Source organism: Pseudorasbora parva, chromosome 20 (genome assembly GCF_024679245.1).
Source record: "Pseudorasbora parva isolate DD20220531a chromosome 20, ASM2467924v1, whole genome shotgun sequence".
Lineage (NCBI taxonomy): Eukaryota > Metazoa > Chordata > Actinopteri > Cypriniformes > Gobionidae > Pseudorasbora > Pseudorasbora parva.
The window spans coordinates 40,241,729-40,259,065 of record NC_090191.1 but is presented as its reverse complement, the minus strand read 5'-3'; the positions used below and the strand labels follow the sequence as shown (position 1 = coordinate 40,259,065).

At 38.7% G+C, this 17,337-nt stretch overlaps 1 protein-coding gene across 26 annotated transcripts in view; it reads left to right on the top strand.

The window, feature by feature from the left end:
* The window catches only part of plekha5 (pleckstrin homology domain containing, family A member 5), a 205,660-nt gene that overhangs the window by 164,369 nt on the left and 23,954 nt on the right, over positions 1 to 17,337 (top strand). For 8 of the 26 annotated variants that reach the window (XM_067426990.1, XM_067426985.1, XM_067426984.1 and 5 more), the window contains 6 exons: positions 433 to 1,368; positions 7,051 to 7,501; positions 8,750 to 8,824; positions 12,547 to 12,666; positions 14,634 to 14,687; positions 17,138 to 17,218. In XM_067426990.1, coding sequence (XP_067283091.1) covers positions 433 to 1,368; positions 7,051 to 7,501; positions 8,750 to 8,824; positions 12,547 to 12,666; positions 14,634 to 14,687; positions 17,138 to 17,218 — 1,717 coding nt within the window. The remainder of the gene's footprint in view (positions 1 to 432; positions 1,369 to 7,050; positions 7,502 to 8,749; positions 8,825 to 12,546; positions 12,667 to 14,633; positions 14,688 to 17,137; positions 17,219 to 17,337) is intronic. The other 18 variants (XM_067426994.1, XM_067426988.1, XM_067426987.1 and 15 more) reach the window with 8 other exon arrangements.

Here is a 17,337-nt window from a genome sequence, read left to right as displayed (position 1 = left end):
ATCAGACTTTCCTTGCTTAGCTTTTGTGCTGTAAATACCTCTTTTGAGGTTCTTTTCTACATCATCTATTGACATCTCCATCATGGCGCTAGGCAACCTCCCTATCCCGCTGTGTTTTTTTTAGCCGCCCATTCCCGCCCGCAGCAAAATTCAAACCGCCCACTCCCGCGAGATTTGCGTTGGGTCCCACGGGACCCGGCGGGACTCAATCCCAATGCAGCCCTCTAGTCTAAACTCTCTAAACCCTGCCTTTCTGAGAGCCTACTCTGCTCTGATTGGTCAGATGGCCCAGTCTGTTGTGATTAGTCTACCACTTACAGCACGTCAGAAACACATTACATGAAATGTAATATCTAAAAAAAGCATAAATGTTTTGACTTTCACTAACTTGCTTTTCCTTCTCTCTCTCACACACTCTTTCTCACTTATCAGCAGGCTTGAGAAAGTAAAGGTTGACCCACGCAGCCCTCAGGAGATGAACAACATGCTGAATCACAGAGTCCTGACCCGACCCGAGATCCAAAACAATGAGAGAAACCGCGAGACGCACACCCGCCAGGAGGAAAAGAAGCAGAAACCCGTGGACAAGCAGCCCTGCATTCAAAAAGACAAAGAGAGCAGGGGCAGCGTGCAGAAAGAAGGAGAGCGATACACCCTCCACAGAGACCACGAAAACTACGCTCTGCACAAAGAAGCGCAGAGACTCGCCCTGCAGAAGGATGGAGAGCGATACATGCTCCAGACGGACGTGGACAAATACGTCCTTCAGAAAGATGGAGAGAAATACGCCGTTCACAAAGAAGGAGATAAGTACCTGCTGCAGAAGGACGGGCAGAAGTACACAGTACACAAGGACGGAGATAAATACACGCTTCAGAGGGACGGCGAAAAATACGCACCGCCAAAAGACGGCGAGAAGATCCTGCAGAAAGACGGAAGGCTTTCTCTCACACATCCAGATAAGCATGTCCAGCAGAAAGACCCGGAGAAACCCATCCCACCTCCACGGGAGGGCGAGAAATACGGCTTTCAGAAAGAGGGCACTTTGGAGCGGCCGCTCACCAAGATCAACAGCATCAAACTCCAGCCGGCCCAAGCGGCGGCCATTGCTGCGGCCGTCTCGTCCTCCAGACAGCTCCAGAGCGCAGCGGGATCCGGCCAATACATGCCGTCCCAGGTCAACGGTTCGGGGGAGCGAGGAGGAGACCGAAGCCCTGGAGACATGAGCAACACAATGCCCCAGAGGATGACTGTCCCGTCACAGCCGGCAGAACCCGAGAGAACCCTGAGCAGAACCAACTCCATGCAGCAGCTGGAGCAGTGGGTCCGTTCGCACCGCACACGGGCCCCGGACGACGACACCAGGAGGTGAGGGAGCACATTTAAAGTGTTAGTTCAGTAATTTGGCATTTAATGTATGTAAGAAATGTATTTTAATTAAGCATAAAATGGCCCTGATATGTCACTAGACATTAAGAAATTATGTTAATTTCAAATACTTCTATCACTGACAACAGTAGTCCGGCCAGGATATTGCCATTTAAAAGTTGTTGTTGCAGCCCTCAACTGATGTTGATGTTGACATGTTGTGTTTTGGCCTGAAGCTCCGCCCTCCAGCTATCGACCAATCACAAAGTCAGTAGTGTCTGGGCATCCGGGTTGCCAGATCTGCTCTAGTTACCACAGCTGCAGATACAACGGACCTGTTGGATCATGCAGCCAATCTGGCAACCTCGAGTCAGAGGGAGGGGGATACACCTGCAGTACCAGTTTTGGCCACAATCTTACTTACAATTCCTTTAAGCTTTGTATCAGTAGATATCCGGGAGTATATTTGTATATTACATTTTTTTGAGATTTATGTATTTTATTTCTGGGGAAAATCCTGAATCAGATGATGCAAATATCGTCATTTTGCGTCAACTGAGGATTTTTTGGCCAGAGGTAAAAGACTACAGCCAGCAGAGGGAGCCATTTCTACATGTTTTCAACCGGTCCATGGGGGATGAAAGATCGCACTCACAGCTCAGCTCGCAGCTGCAGGCATTCATTTAAACGGAGTGGAGCAAAGTGAGTGTTTCAACTTCTCAAATGAAAAACACTCCAGACTGAACAAGTGCTGAGAACGACTCCCACGCCCGCGCTTACCTCAGCTCTCCTTATGGTTGTAATCTGACTCCTGCTGTCTTTGTGCCGTGTCACTCGCTCGGCTCACTCACATTTATATTGAACACACACGTTCAGTTTTTAATTGTAGTGTCTGTTCTCTAACTGAACTGATTTTATGAAAATGAACGCGGTGGGCAAAAGATCCAGTGCTTCAGTAGCCGTGGCTTTGGGAGTGGCCTCGTAGGGCAGTGAAGCATTCTGGGAATTGTTGTCTTTCATCCCCATGAGCCAAAAATACATTTTCTGTCTTTTCTCAGTCTAGAAAGCACCAAATTCAAAAATAATTTCACATTTTTTTCTACAGTAATGACGCAATTTAAATACAAAGCTTAATGCTAAATCACTGAAGTAACCCTTTAATAACTCATTTCATTTAAATATATACACACATCACGTACATTACAAACTACATTGTACACACTATACAAACCAAACACGTTTTAAACACTATAGTTTGCACAATATACATTTTACAAAATTCTTACTTTTACAAACTAAACACGTTATCAACTGCACAAATATATGCTTTGACGCTGTCTACTAGAGCTGCATGATTAATCATTAATAGATCTTGATCTCGATTCAAATACCCACGAAATCTTATTTCTAAATGACCGCGATTTAGATCACATATTTTATGCATCTTTTAGTATATATATATATATATATATATATATATATATATATATATATATATATATATATATATATATATATATATATATTTGATCAAAAATACAGAAAAAAATGTAATATTGTGATATATTATTACAATTTAAAATAATTAGTTTTCAATTTAAATGATCATTTATTTCTGTGATCTAAGCTGAATTTTCAGGATCATTCCTCCAGTCTTTAGTGATCATGATCCGTCAGAAATCATTCTCATATGAGGATTCATTTTCAAAGTTGGAAACAGTTCTGCTGCTTAATTTTTTTCATAAGCTGTGATACTTTTTTATAATACTTTGATGAATAAAAAGTTAATAAAAAGAAAAGGAAAAAAGAAGCAAATGTTTTAAAAATAGAAATCTTTTGTAACAACAATATACGCTACTGCTCAGTAATTTGGGGTCAGTCATTTTTTTTCTTTCTTTTTTTGAAATAAATCAATAATTTTATTCAGCAAGGATGTGTTAAATTGATAAACATTTATAGTAAAGGAGATTTTTATTATTTGAAAATATGTTTTTATTTGGAATAAATGCAGTTCTTTTGAACCTTTTATTCATCAAATATATTAGGCAGCAGATCTGTTTCCGACACTCGTAATAAATCAGAATATGAGAATGATTTCTGACGGATCATGATCACTGAAGACTGAAGGAATGATCCTGAAAATTCAGCTTTGATCACAGAAATAAATGATAATTTAAAGTAAAATAAATTGAAAACCAATTATTTTAAATTGTAATAATATATCACAATATAAAACAAAAATTCTGTATTTTTGATCAAATAAATGCAGGCTTGATGAGCAGAAGACATTCAAAAACATTATATATATATATATATATATATATATATATATATATATATATATATATATATATATATATATATATATATATATATATATATATATATATATATATATATAGTTGTATTTTTGTATCTGTCAGAAACTGGACAAGCACACTGGATTTCTGCATCATTCTGTCTGTCTGCCAGAGAGCAGCAGAACGCAGTGTTTTCTCTCCCACTCTCAGTCCCCTGACTCCAGCGTCTGCAGGCAGTGTTCCTCCGTGAGCTCTTTATCATGACCACACAGATATTTTTACCTCTGCCCGGTCTCGAGGCCTCCGCCGGCCCGGGCTGGTTATGTGGGAGCAGCTGCTGCTGTCAGGTGCCATCCTCCGTTTAGCCGTGCAGTCGCAGAGGAGGAGGACGTGTGTTTGCTTTGCTTGTCTCGTCCTCCTCTCCTCAGATGAATAAGTCATGGAGCTTTGTGCTCAAGCTCTACGAACATTCGTCTGCAAACTGGATCAGAGTTGCTGTCAGTGCAGGAAGGGGAACAGGAAGGCGAGCGAGGAGGGAAAGCAGCGGTGTGTGTTTGCGTTATTTAAGATGCTGATTCATGCTGATTATCAAAAGGCATCGCTGAAGCGTGTCTCTGCTCTGCCTACATACTCTTTAATATTTTTGCAACTTGTGCACATATCGCAATGCTTGTTTAGGCTGCCGTCAGGCTCATTTTTGGCAGTTGTTCTTTGCATATGCACGTCTTGTCCAATCACAAACTTTCTTTCCAAACTCTCAGCAGAGTGCGTGATCTCATGCTGCGAACTGTTTATTCATTTTCTAATGCAGCTAACGTAAATTTAACCCAGTCAGCGCTCAGGATTCAGAATGAGACTGACAGACAAACATTCAATCACATTTGTGAGCAAAATCATTTTATTTAAGATGAAAAAACAGCATCACTGTTTTAATTTTGCAAGTGAAATTAGTTTATAAAATTAGTTTTGGGATTTTATCAACAATAACAAAGATGGCGTTTCAACTTTTAATTCATTTACACTGATAATAATATGACATAATACTGCAAAATATTAATTTAATACTAACATGTTTATTTAGAAACAATACATTCGTTTTAAATGTTGCATTTATTTTGTTAATAAATGCATGTTTTGATTTTTATATTTTTAAATATATTTATTAAAATGTTATATAATATTTGTAAATGTTTGTTTTCTTAAAGTTTCATGTTTTTTGTCATTTTGCATATTGTCAAAATGTAATTTTTCTGAGTATTAGTATATTCCATTTTAATGTGAAATTGACAAAAATTATAAATTAAAATATTCCATCAAAAGACAAAAAAACAAGAATGAACACAGTGGCAAAATATATAAATAGGATGTTTATCAACTGGCACAATGGACGTTTCCAATGCTGTAATGAAAGTGATTATATATTAATTCTCTTGCAGTCCCACGTGTTCAATTAAAAGAAGCTGAGTGAAACGAATTGGTGTAAATGTATCTATTGAAAATATTAGATGGTTAATGCTGTGCTAAATAATTGAGTTGGCCTTCTACATCCAGCCAACATCGCTTGGAGCTTCTCGTGTTCAGCAAATAGAGACATCACTTTTGTGGTTGTGCATTTTGGCACTTGGATCTCTTTATTGATTTCTACTCTGTCAATACAAGGGTGTGCAAGCCAAACCTTTTAATGGTGCCCATAAAAATGCCAGGGAACCGAAGCCGGACTCACCAGCTCCTGGAAAAGAGTAGCAACTCTCCCTCACTACAGTCTTCAGAAACTCGACTGGAACGCTCTCCGTTATCCCATCTGTTTTCCTGCGTTTCCTTTTGCTGATGCGTGTATGCTGTAATTATCTCTGAGCGATCGGCAGATGACAAGTGAAAATTAGAGGCGCTTAATTATCAGCCGGAGTGAAAGGTGAAGGCTTTTGTGGAGGGAGCAGCACTGTGACGTCTTTGAGCATGAACCTTTTATCATATATTAATGAGTGTGTTTAAAGAGAACCTATTATGCTTTTTTTAGGCTCTACTAGAGCAGGTTGTCCTGCTTAAATGTTGATTATTTTCCTCATATTCTCCATTGTTGCGGCTCCTCTCTTCCCAGTCTGTCAGTAACGCTCTGTTTAGTTCCTGTCTCAATGAAGCCCCGCCTGTAAAGCACAATGTGCTCTGATTGGTCGACCTTTCCAGTATGTTATGATTAGTCAAGGATCCATCCATCCATCCATCTGTCAGTATCTTGTATTTTTCTATCATTCTATCTTTTTGTCCATCCATCCATCCATCCATCCATCCATCCATCCATCCATCCATCCAGCCATCCATCCATCCATCCATCCACCCATCCATCCATCCATCCATCCATCCATCCACCCACCCACCCATCCACCCACCCACCCATCCATCCATCCATCCATCCATCCATCCATCCATCCATCATCCTGAAAAGTGAAGGGTTTATAGGTCATAAACGCCTCCCCTCCATGTATTCTAATGTGATGCAAGACAAACAAAACAATCAAATTACACTTTAAATAAATGTTTTCCTAAGATGGTTTCTGCTATACAAATGTGGGTGTGACGTCAGGATTGACAGCTTCTCTGAGCAAAGTTGTCATTAACGTACCAAATGATCGTTTTGCGGGATTTTTGGGAGGAGATTTGAGCTTTGACTTTAATTTCTACATTTTCATAGCTGTTTATTCCACACCGACATAAGTTATTGTTCAGCTAACAGATACTGCGCAAGGGCTGGGTTTTGATATCACGGCTCTACTTCCTCCTGCGCAGACTCCGGTCCCAAATCAGCACAAGATGTCAGTGCCATATTCGGATGTTGGAGGCTTCACTTTTCTCCAATAGAAGATTGAAGGGGTGAAGGGGTGTCGTCCAACTTTTTATAGTCTATGATCCACCCATAAACTTTTCAAGCGCCGAACTTCGAGTGTGTTTGGGAAATGTCCTGCCCTTTACCATAACTGCCAGTTTCAACGCACTACTAATTGGCTCAACCAGGCCCCACCCCGTTATTATGCGTATGAATTATTTAAATGAGGAACATTTTGGCATATTTGTTCGCAGAAGAAAACTCAAGACTACAATGGAGGCGTTTTCTTTGAGTTCAGAAACACTGACAGTGATATAGAGAAGAACTCCTACTGGAAGGACTCAAACAGCAACATTACACACTAAAGAGAGTTGAGCATGTAAAAAAGCACAGTTCGAACCCTTTAATTATCACCTGCAGCAAAACAGGAAATCATCACAAAGTCAAAGCCCGGCCTAATTAGCATGATTGTATTATAAAACTCTTATTCAAATGGATTGCTTGAAGTGTTGTTTTGTATTTCATTGAACTTTTTTTGACACCACCTTCTTTGTTTTCCAGCATTACGTCCTACCAAACGTTGCCCAGGAATATGCCAAGCCACCGGGCGCAGATCGTGCCACGCTATCCTGAGGGTTATCGCACGCTCCCACGAAACATGCTTCGGCCGGACAGCATCTGCAGCGTCGCGGGGTCGATGTATGACCGGGCGCTTCAGCCCACCACAGCAGAGAAGCGCCGCTCCATACGGGACGACACTATGTGGCAGCTGTACGAGTGGCAGCAGAGGCAGGCTCACAGCCGGCTCGGATACGGGACATTGCCCAGCCCCAAAACCATGGGGCAGATCGCAGAGTCCATCCCCACGTCCCCTTCCCACGGATCACTGGCGGGTTACCACACCTTCTCCCCTAATCGGCCCTTAAACCCAGATTCCCGCTCTGAAGTGTCCTCTCCGGTGTTTCGTGGGGACTTGACTATTGAACGTCGCCACCGACCGCACCTCTCTAAGGTAAAGAGTTATACTGGGTTCCCACAGTAGGGAAAGTCTGGGATCATCATTAACCCCCGCAGTTGAAACACTTGCAGTACCAGTTTTGGCCACAATCTTACATACACTTCCTTAAAGCCATCCTAGGTGTATATGATTTTCTTCTTTTTGCTGAACACAATCAGAGTTATAATTAAATAATATACTGGCTCTTTATATATGGGAGTGAATGGTGCCTTAGATTTTGAAATACAAAAAAGTGCATCCATCCATCATAAAAGTAATCCACATGACTTCAGGGGGTAATAAAGGTTAATACATTTTGTAAGTAAATTATCCATATTTATAACTTTATAAACTATAAGCATTGACTTCGGCAATGGCCGTACACAAGTCTAGTTCTGACGGAAGAGTGACCTCTGACCCGACACACACTCGTAACTCCGAGGATCTCCCAGTTCATGGCTCATTTTTAGTCAGACTTGTGAGACTTGCTCTGAACGGATAAATGAATCGGTGAGGTGTTGACTTGAAAACAGTACATCTAACATTAAAGTTTTTCATATATTTTATATTGTAATGATTTCACAGTTAATCTCCAAATTAATGTAAACTAATAATAATAAGTTATCAAACACTTCACAGTCTTTACTGTATTAATTATAATTTAAAAATAGATTAATCCTTATTAAAATGACAAAAGTTATTCAGTCAGGAGCAGTGAATAATTTTGTCATTTGATTAACTTTAATGGCCGACAGCAGCTGGTTTATTAGGCTGCTGTCACTTTAAGATCTAAAGCACATGGCATTTCCCTCATTTAAGACTTTATTTAACTCATTTAAGTCTGTTCTTTAAGGATACTCGACAAAGTGGGCATTTTGGCATCATTTTGTGTCTTTTTGTCTCTGCGCGCGAGTTTGTCTGTCACACAGACAGGAGAATCATAGACAGCGTGCCAGACAGATTTCTTCTTTTGCATCTTATCACTCTTGAATTAAAAAATGTAATCTAATAATTATGAACAACTAAAATAGTCATGGAAGTGTATTGGTTGTGGGAACCCTGCATTTATACCTCAGATTCTTGCTCAGAAATGTCTTTCTTGATTGTATAATTGTCGTTTTCTGAACTGAGCGGGTGATTATCCGCTCACATTAAATGACTGAATCTTTAAGTTTCTTTTAATGCTGAGGGTTTAATGCACTCTTCTCCAGAACGGCTCGATCCAATTGTCATGGTTGCTGTGCTTTGCTCTTTCTCTATCAGTATTCGTACCCTGCCGAACGCAGGCCTGTTCCTCCCGCACAGAGCATCACCGCACAGTCTCTGCAAGGCAAAACGGTACGCTTTCCCTCTTCTCCACCCACCCACCTCTTCTTCTGTACAAAGAAAATGTGTGTAACTCACAAATCCAGAACTTTGCTTTCCTGTCAAAATCTTTGCATTTTTCAGTTGCAAGCCACTGAGGATTCGTTGAGGCTTTGGCTTGCAAATTAGGATGGGATATTTTACATGCGTAGGTTGAAGCTGCTTATTTTAAGGCAACATGAGATCAAAATGTATTTACTTTCTTAATACATGCTCCTGGTCTTAAAGTGCGCGATTCATCAGTGCACGTCATTCCGAAGGTAACATTTTTTATGTAATCTTTCATCAGAATATGATTTGATCTGCTTCACCTGAAAATATCCCACGTCTGGAAGTAAAACAGGTTGCAAATGCATGCACGAGTTAAACGGATATTCAAATGTGTTATTCAAGTACACTCTCATCTGTTGTTTCAATGCAGAAGAGTTGGTTATTCATGGTTGAATGAAATACCTCTGACACAGAGAGGAGCGTGTGTGTGTGTGTGTGTGTATTGTGACAGCAACACACAGAAGCAGCGCTAATACCATAAGCTCTTCTTAAAAACTATAATTATTATTCTCTTACTTGACGTTTAAAGTTTTGGCAGCCTAAAGCCGCCTTTTTCCTGTTAAGCCTATGCTTTTTATTTATTCATTTCACTAACACAAAACACAATTGGCAGAAATTGTCTGTGATATGATTTCAAGGAGAACATTTTAATGAAAAAGCCTGCGGTCACTTGATGAAATATTAATAGAGCTCCTCCATATGTGTTTTACTCATCATCGCTGGGTAGCTGCTGTAAAAATGTCTTTTGCTACAGTCCATGAAATTACATTTTGTACCTTAAACATTTTGATTTTGGTAAACGCCTCGTTATCTCCCTTTGAAAGATTAAATGAATATTACTTCTTTTATTTGAATTATTATAACCCAAGATTAAATGACAAACATAAGATTAGGCCACTTTGTTGCTTAATTGGTGGGCAGAACAAGTTTCTAATGATAAATTAGTGTAAAACCTGGGATTTTCCTTTCTTAGTAACTAATTTAAACTTAATCCAGCTATTCCTTCTGGAAAAGGTTAGTCAACCTTTCAATTAATGGTTACTAACTTAGTTGATGTAACTTATCTGGACCTGGTAGAGCTGGTTAATCATGTTGAATAAACATCACAGGTTTATGTCAGGCTATCCTGAAAATGTTATGTTTCCATGCCTCTATTTTCTATTTCAAATTTATATTTATTTATTCATTTATTTACAGATATTCTCCTCCCTGGACCAGTGTTATTTTGGCATGGTTTATATACTAAGGCTATGTTCAAACTGCCAGGAAAAATAAGATTTCATATCCACATGGGTTTTTTAAAAGTCTGGACAACAAAATAAAAACATGAAATCTGATTTTTATTTTATTTTTTTCCAAATCTGATTCAGACCACATTTGGAGGTGGTTTGAGCTGCGATTACAATCAGATTTTTACTGATGCGTCTCAGTCTTTTGTCTCACTCTTAACACAACACACCCATAACATTAAAACCGGTGACGGAAATGCATGACATTTTCACATGATATTCAAATGGTGTGTGTAAAGATTTTGTTGGTGAACCCTGTACAGAACATCACAATCAGGGCTTGACATTAACTTTTTTGCCTGCTCGCCACTGTGGTTAGTGGTTTTCCAACGTTATTAGCTACTCCGCATTTTCACTGCCCACAATTTTGACATCAACACCATCAGGAAAAACTGCCATATAGATGTTTTTAATATTATCTCTGATTTAGCAGCAGGTTTATTAGACTGCTGTCACTTTAAGAGCTGATGAACGGATCTGTTACAAATGCGTTTTCTTTCTCAACTGTTTACCTTTACTTAGAACAGAGCTGAGTGTGTTTATGTAAATACTCACAAAGACCAGCATTTTGAAATTATTGTGTGTGTATTTGACTGTTTAAGCAGTGATAAAGAGCTCAATTTAGTGCTGAAAGGCGGTTTATGTGCGCGCACTTTGGATGGTGAAATTCAAGTCTTGTAACACCAACAATTTACATCAGGAGATAGTTAATGAGAGAGAGAGAAAGAGCAGCTGGTATTGTGTGTCTATTCTGTGGAAAATGCATATTGGAATCAGTATCAATATGTAATACAACACTACATTGCGCTTAGTTTATTATTTCAGATGTTTTTTAAAAAATACTATAATCGATAAATGTCTATATTATGTATACATTTCAACCCGCCAAAGTGTCTAATAGGAGTGGCCACTACTGAAATACACACGCATTTGGCAGGTGTTAAGTCAAGCCCTGATCACGATATTTACCGGTCTCCCCTGTTGCAGTTTTTTCTTGATTGACAGATTTTGGAAGAGCACTTTTTTGGAGAGCTCCATTTTTCTGGCATCCGTTGTGAAAGCCTCGTCACATACAAAGCAACCCATCCAGATGGGTTGGTTATGTCTGGACACAATTACACTCTTAGAAAAAAGGTACAGTGCTGTCACTGGGATGATACCCTAAGGTACAAAAGTGAAAAGGTACATCTTTGTGCATCTAATATGTGTATACCTGTACATCTAAAATGCACCCCTAAATGGTACATATTACTACCTTAAAAGGTACATATCAGTACTTTAAGAGTGCGTATTAGTACCTTTTCGGTTTTGTACCTTAGGGTACTGCCCCAGTGACAGCAATGTAGCTTTTTTTCTGACAGTGTAATAATAATAATGTGTTCGATTTATATAGCGCTTTTTCAAGGTAGTCAAAGTGCTTTACATTGAAGGGGGGAATCTCCTCAACCACCACCAATGTGCAGCATCCACCTGGATGATGCGCGCCAGAACGCTCACCAGTGTAAGGGCTGGATCACACAGAACGAGTTTTTGCAGCGAGACGCGCCTTTTTCGAATGGATTTCGGTCGGCAGAGAGTTTTATGTGCGTTGCTTATGTGCCCTCGCGTTTTAACCGCCTGCTGTGCCTCGAGTTTTTGAAGGAGCGCTCCAAACGCATGAAGCTGAGAAAAAAAATCAACTCAGAGCGGAAAAGTGCCCGACGTCATCGCGTTTATTTTCTGTTGTCCAATCGAATGAATGGAGAGGCGGGCCTTCCGTTGTGTTGACCGTTACATTGATTTGACTGACAGGACAGCTGATTCGGGGGTTACCTAGAAACATAAATAAAAACCCGCAATGCACTGCTCTTTTCTAAATTAAAAAACCTCAACCAAAAAAGGCAGCGCAGTGCACCTTGCGTTTTCAAACGTGAAAAAAGGCGTTCTGTGTGATCAGGGCCTAATAGTGCGGACAAAGATCTGATTTGAGAAAAAATGCAGTCTGAACATAGCCTAATACTGAATTTGTTCATGTTTTGCATTGACTTCTATTGTAATTTAAGTACAATATTTTAATCATTTTGTTGTGCTTACTAAACTAAGCTGGTTTAAGCAACTAAGCTTGACCTGATATCACAGGTTTATGTCAGTCTATCCAGCAAACGTTTGAGTTTAGGTATTGGGTAGGATAAGGTCATGCAGAATAAGGCATTAATATGTGCTAATAAACAGCCAATATCCTAGTAATATGCATGATAATAAGCAAGGTGTTAATAGTTAATAACTGAACCTTAAAATAAAGTGTTACCCACCCTCTGTATGAAAACACGGCCCGTCCCCAAGTCCACTAACCGCTGGTCCTGTCGCCCGCTGCAGCCAGAGGAACTGACCCTGCTGCTCATCAAACTGCGGAGGCAGCAGGCGGAGCTCAACAGCCTCCGTGAGCACACGCTCGCACAGCTAATGCAGCTGAACCTCGATGCCGCCAACCCAAAGGTCAGCCTCGGTGGATGATGGTGCTAGCCTGTGCATCCCAGAGTCAGGGGCTTGTTAGTGTACCCTGCCAAACCCCGGCCACCCCACAACCTCGCCCTTTTCATTTCCTAGTTTGGTGGTTTTCCCATTGCTTCCGCATGCTGTTGTGGATTGGTTGATGTTGATAAGTTGCAATGCAAGATTTAGTGCTTTGCAATAAGGGTTCATTTGTTAACATTAGCTAACTACATTAGTTAACAATGAACAATACTTCTACAACATTAACGATAAAAGCTTTGCTGACGCACATTTATAGTAAACGCAATGATCAAACGTTAAACAGCATATGAATCAAAACTAGATAACATTACTACTCAGTCTGTGTTTTGATCATCATTCTGAATCCGATCCGGACATAGTCAAAGTCTCCGCTTTCAAACACTTCTGTCCTGATACCTTAGAGGGTCTGTGGGCGAGTAAACGAACAAGCCTTTTTATATCTTTCGATGTAATGGACGGCATAAAGGACACAATTTATATTTTTAATTAGTAGTAATAGTAGTAGTAGTTATCATGTAAAATAAAAATGTTATTTAAAGTAATATTATATTTTTTAAATACATATTTTTTTGTATTTTACAGTGAAATATTAAAGGTAATATTTCTTATTTAGATTTTTTGTAATTGTCTTTTTAGAAGCAGTATTATTATTATGTAAATTAAAGTTTAATGGAAATGTAACAACAGTATTTTATCTTATTTTGTTGTTATTTAGTATCGTTGTGTTTTGTTTTATGTAAAATATTTTTTTAACAATATTTTTTGTATTTTACAGTTAAATAATACAATTAATTAAAATGTAATGTAAAATGTAATGTAAAATACAATTATTATATGATTTTTTTATTTTGTAAAACTGTGAAACACTAAAACAGTATTATATCTTATTTAGCTATTTAGTATTTTTTTTATTTAATAATACAATTATTATTATTATTATTATTCAGCCATGTATATAATATATTCTGCAGCCCTAGTCAAATGCATTATATTTTGAACTTGACATCCCAAAGAAAAGTTTCAAAAAATATATGTGCTTATTAATGTATATTTACTTCTTTCAAGTATTAAAGTATTTTTTTAAGTTTATAATATGCCACTGAAAATACATACGGGTGAGGGGTTCGAATGCCGGTCGCCATGTTGCTCCTCCATCTTGAAAGTACATTAGCCAAAGAGGGACATACCCGTAAATTCAAGCTTCGCCTTTCGCGTTTTAACACTCGATGGCACCGTGTCGAATGTGAAGAGGGGGATTGCCATGTTAATCTTGGACTAAATCGGCCACCGTAGGAGTTAAAACGAAATCAGAATTGAGAGGAACAGAAACTATTATTCACTGGATGGTCAGATACCTTTACACCGATAGATGGGGGAAAATATCACACAGTGGAGCTTTAATGGAAGACTGGCAAAATAGATTATTTGTAAATGGCATCCTTAAAACCTTAAGCCAGGCTAGCCTTTAAGACACCAGTTCAAAATACAGATAGTTCATGGTAGCTCCTGTTAACAAACGAGACCTTACTGTAAAGTGTTATTATGTGGAGAAACGTCCCTTCCTTTCCACTAACATTTGCAAACCCTTCAGTCCTGTAGGTTTTGATCATGTTTCGCGCGACTGCCGCATGCGTCTGAGGAACATGATCAGCAGAAGTTGTGTGTGTGTGTGTTTGCTATCCTCTGATGGAGCCGTTTATATGCCAGAACCTCATGTCTGATTTGCTCTTGGGCTTGCTTCATTTGGCTGATAGAAGTGCATGATGAACTTCAGGAGAAAGCGGATGTCGACTTTTCCAGCAGTGAATGGCTTCTTCAGTTTTGATTTCTTTTGCACCGTCTCTGTTGCACTTCCCCTTGCTCTGAAGCCCAAAGTTTCTCGATTTCTCACCGCTCTCCTCTTATCTTCTTTCTCTTGCCGTCTCTAGAGTGAAATCCTTTCCCATCACCTACAGAGGAATCTCATGTACTTGGACAGCCAGGTGAGGGCCTTTCCTGTTTCTCACTTCCTGTTTCTCTCACTCATTGTCTCGTTTCTCTGGCTACTGTACTTTTATTACAGCACAGATCAAACCCAAGCGCTCTCTCTGTTCTCCAGTCGGGACGCGGTGCATCTGCTACAGTTCTTTGTTCTGCGTCTGTTGAATGCAGATGGTGTGCCTTAAAATAGCAGTTCACTGCAAAGTCATTTCATTCTCTTAACAGTAGTTTAAAAACAGAACGTGGTTCATCTGTATTGTTTAGTTTGTGCTTTCTCAATGAAAGCCTATTGTGTGTGTATCGTATTGTTCATATAACTAACACACCACAGCAGTGACCTTTCTGTTTCTAAAGCCCTTGGTTCAGGAAGTACATTTAATATTCTTTTCTTTACAGGCAGAAGCAAGTCTTGGGATTTGGGAATTAAGTACTCGTACAATAAAACATTATGATTGGGGTAGTTGAATAATTATTCTGTTTTTATAATGTATTTTCAGTCAAAGTTTGGAAATATTAATATTTTTGAAAGAAGTCTCTTCTGCTCACCGAGCCTGCATTTAAAAGTACAGATAAAACACTAACATTGTGAACTATTTTAATAGATATAACATAACTGCTTTCTATTTGGATATACTTTATAATGTAATTTATTTCTGTGATCAAAGCTGAATTTTCTGCATCATTACTCCAGTCTTCAGTGTCACATGATCCTTTACAAATTATTCTAATATGATGATTTATTATCAAAACAGTTGTGCTGCTTAATATTTTTCATAATGCGTTTAACTTTTCACTTTTTTTCATGATTCATTGATGAATAAAAACTTTTAAAAAACACTGTTTATTTAAAATAGAAATCTTTTGTAACAATATACACTACTTTTGAAATGAATAATTTTATTTAGATGAAGATGTGTTGAATTGATAAAAAGTTATAGTACAGATTTATATTGTTAGAAAATATTTTTATTTTGAATAAATACTATTTTTTTACATTTTATTTATCAATGAATCCTGAAAAAAGTATCACATGGGTTATAAAAAATATTAAACAGCACAACTGTTTCCAACACTGATCATAAATCATCATATTAGAATGATTTCTGAAGGGTCATGTGACAATAAAGACTGGAGTAATAATGCTGAATATTCAGCTTTGATCACAGAAATACATTTTATTTTAAAGTATATATTTAGATACAAAACAAATATTTTAAATTGTAATCATATTTCACATTATTACTGTTGTTTTCCTGTATTTTTACTCAAATAAATGCAGGCTCCAAACTTTTGTCCGGTACTGTATAGCATTATTTATTAATAATTTGAATTAGCTTTAATTTGTTGGGGGTTTTTTGTAACTTTTATTTTGAATTGCCATTGCAAGATTTCATACTGTGTAAATTTTAAGTATTTTGTCTAATATTCATATTTTATTTCAGCTTCATTTCAATTGAACAATTATTAATTCAATGATTTAACTCTTAACATCTCTGCCCTGGTCCAGACTGTTGAGATCTGTTTTTCCTGTTGTTCTTATGTATAGATGAGACTACAGTAATGTTTTCTTAAGCACTTTCCAGTGAACACTGCGTCGCTCATAAAACACATCTTGGTGGACATTTTAATGTTTTAAAGGGGTGGTTCAGTGTTTTTTTTCTAGGCCTGGTTGTGTTTATGGGCGCAGTATTACATGTCTTAATACTTATTTTCTTTTCTTTTTTTGAACGGCGTATTTTTCTTATATTCTCCCTTTATTCCACTCCGCTGTCTCCACTGTCCTCTGAACGGCTCGTTTGCTTCCTGCTTCTCTGAAGCCCATCCCTCTGAAAAACCCAATGGTCTTCGATTGGTTAGATGGCCAAATGTAGTTTCCTGTATTTTTATTGGCTGAAGTGCCAAGCACAGGTTGTCAGGGAAACGCCACGGCCCTTCCCATTACGGGCAGAAGTCACATCTGTGGAGACTAGCGAGGGTTTATGATGTCACCAACCCAGGAAGAAGCTTGTTGTAGTCCAAACCGGCCATTTTTGTAGGCAATAAACTGCCATAACTTTAAAAGACAATATCACCGTTTGCATTGAACATTCAGGGCTGTAAATTTGCAGATACTTTTTATGCTCAAGCAGCAACATTACACACTAACTAAAGTTAAAAAAGTCAAATCGCATGCAACCACCCCTTTAAGTTGAGGAAGGATTTTTGAAAAGGTCAACATTATCTAGAAAGGGTTCTTCTCTTTCTTTGACACAACCATTTATTGTCTTTTAACATTGTATTGCATTACTGAAGTGCACACAGTCATTATTCTGAAACGGTGAACAAGAAAAAAGCATGAGTAAAGCAGACCTGTGATATTTGTAAGGGTGAGAAGCTGTTAAAACACACAGCGTGAGTCTTGCTTTGATAACGGCTGTTACTCCTCCTCCTCCTCCTCCACCTCACATACTAGATGAAGGAGAATGAGCCAATAATCTTCATGATTCACACTATGATTGAGAACTCGGCGCCAAGGCCGCAACTGTACCAGCAAGTAAGGTCTTGGAACACATGGTTATGCTCCTCCCCTTCCGTGTCATGGGCCCCGCCTCTTTGTCGAAGCTCCACCCCCTCACGCCCCATCCTGTGTCGGTTTCGTTCCAGCACATCCCA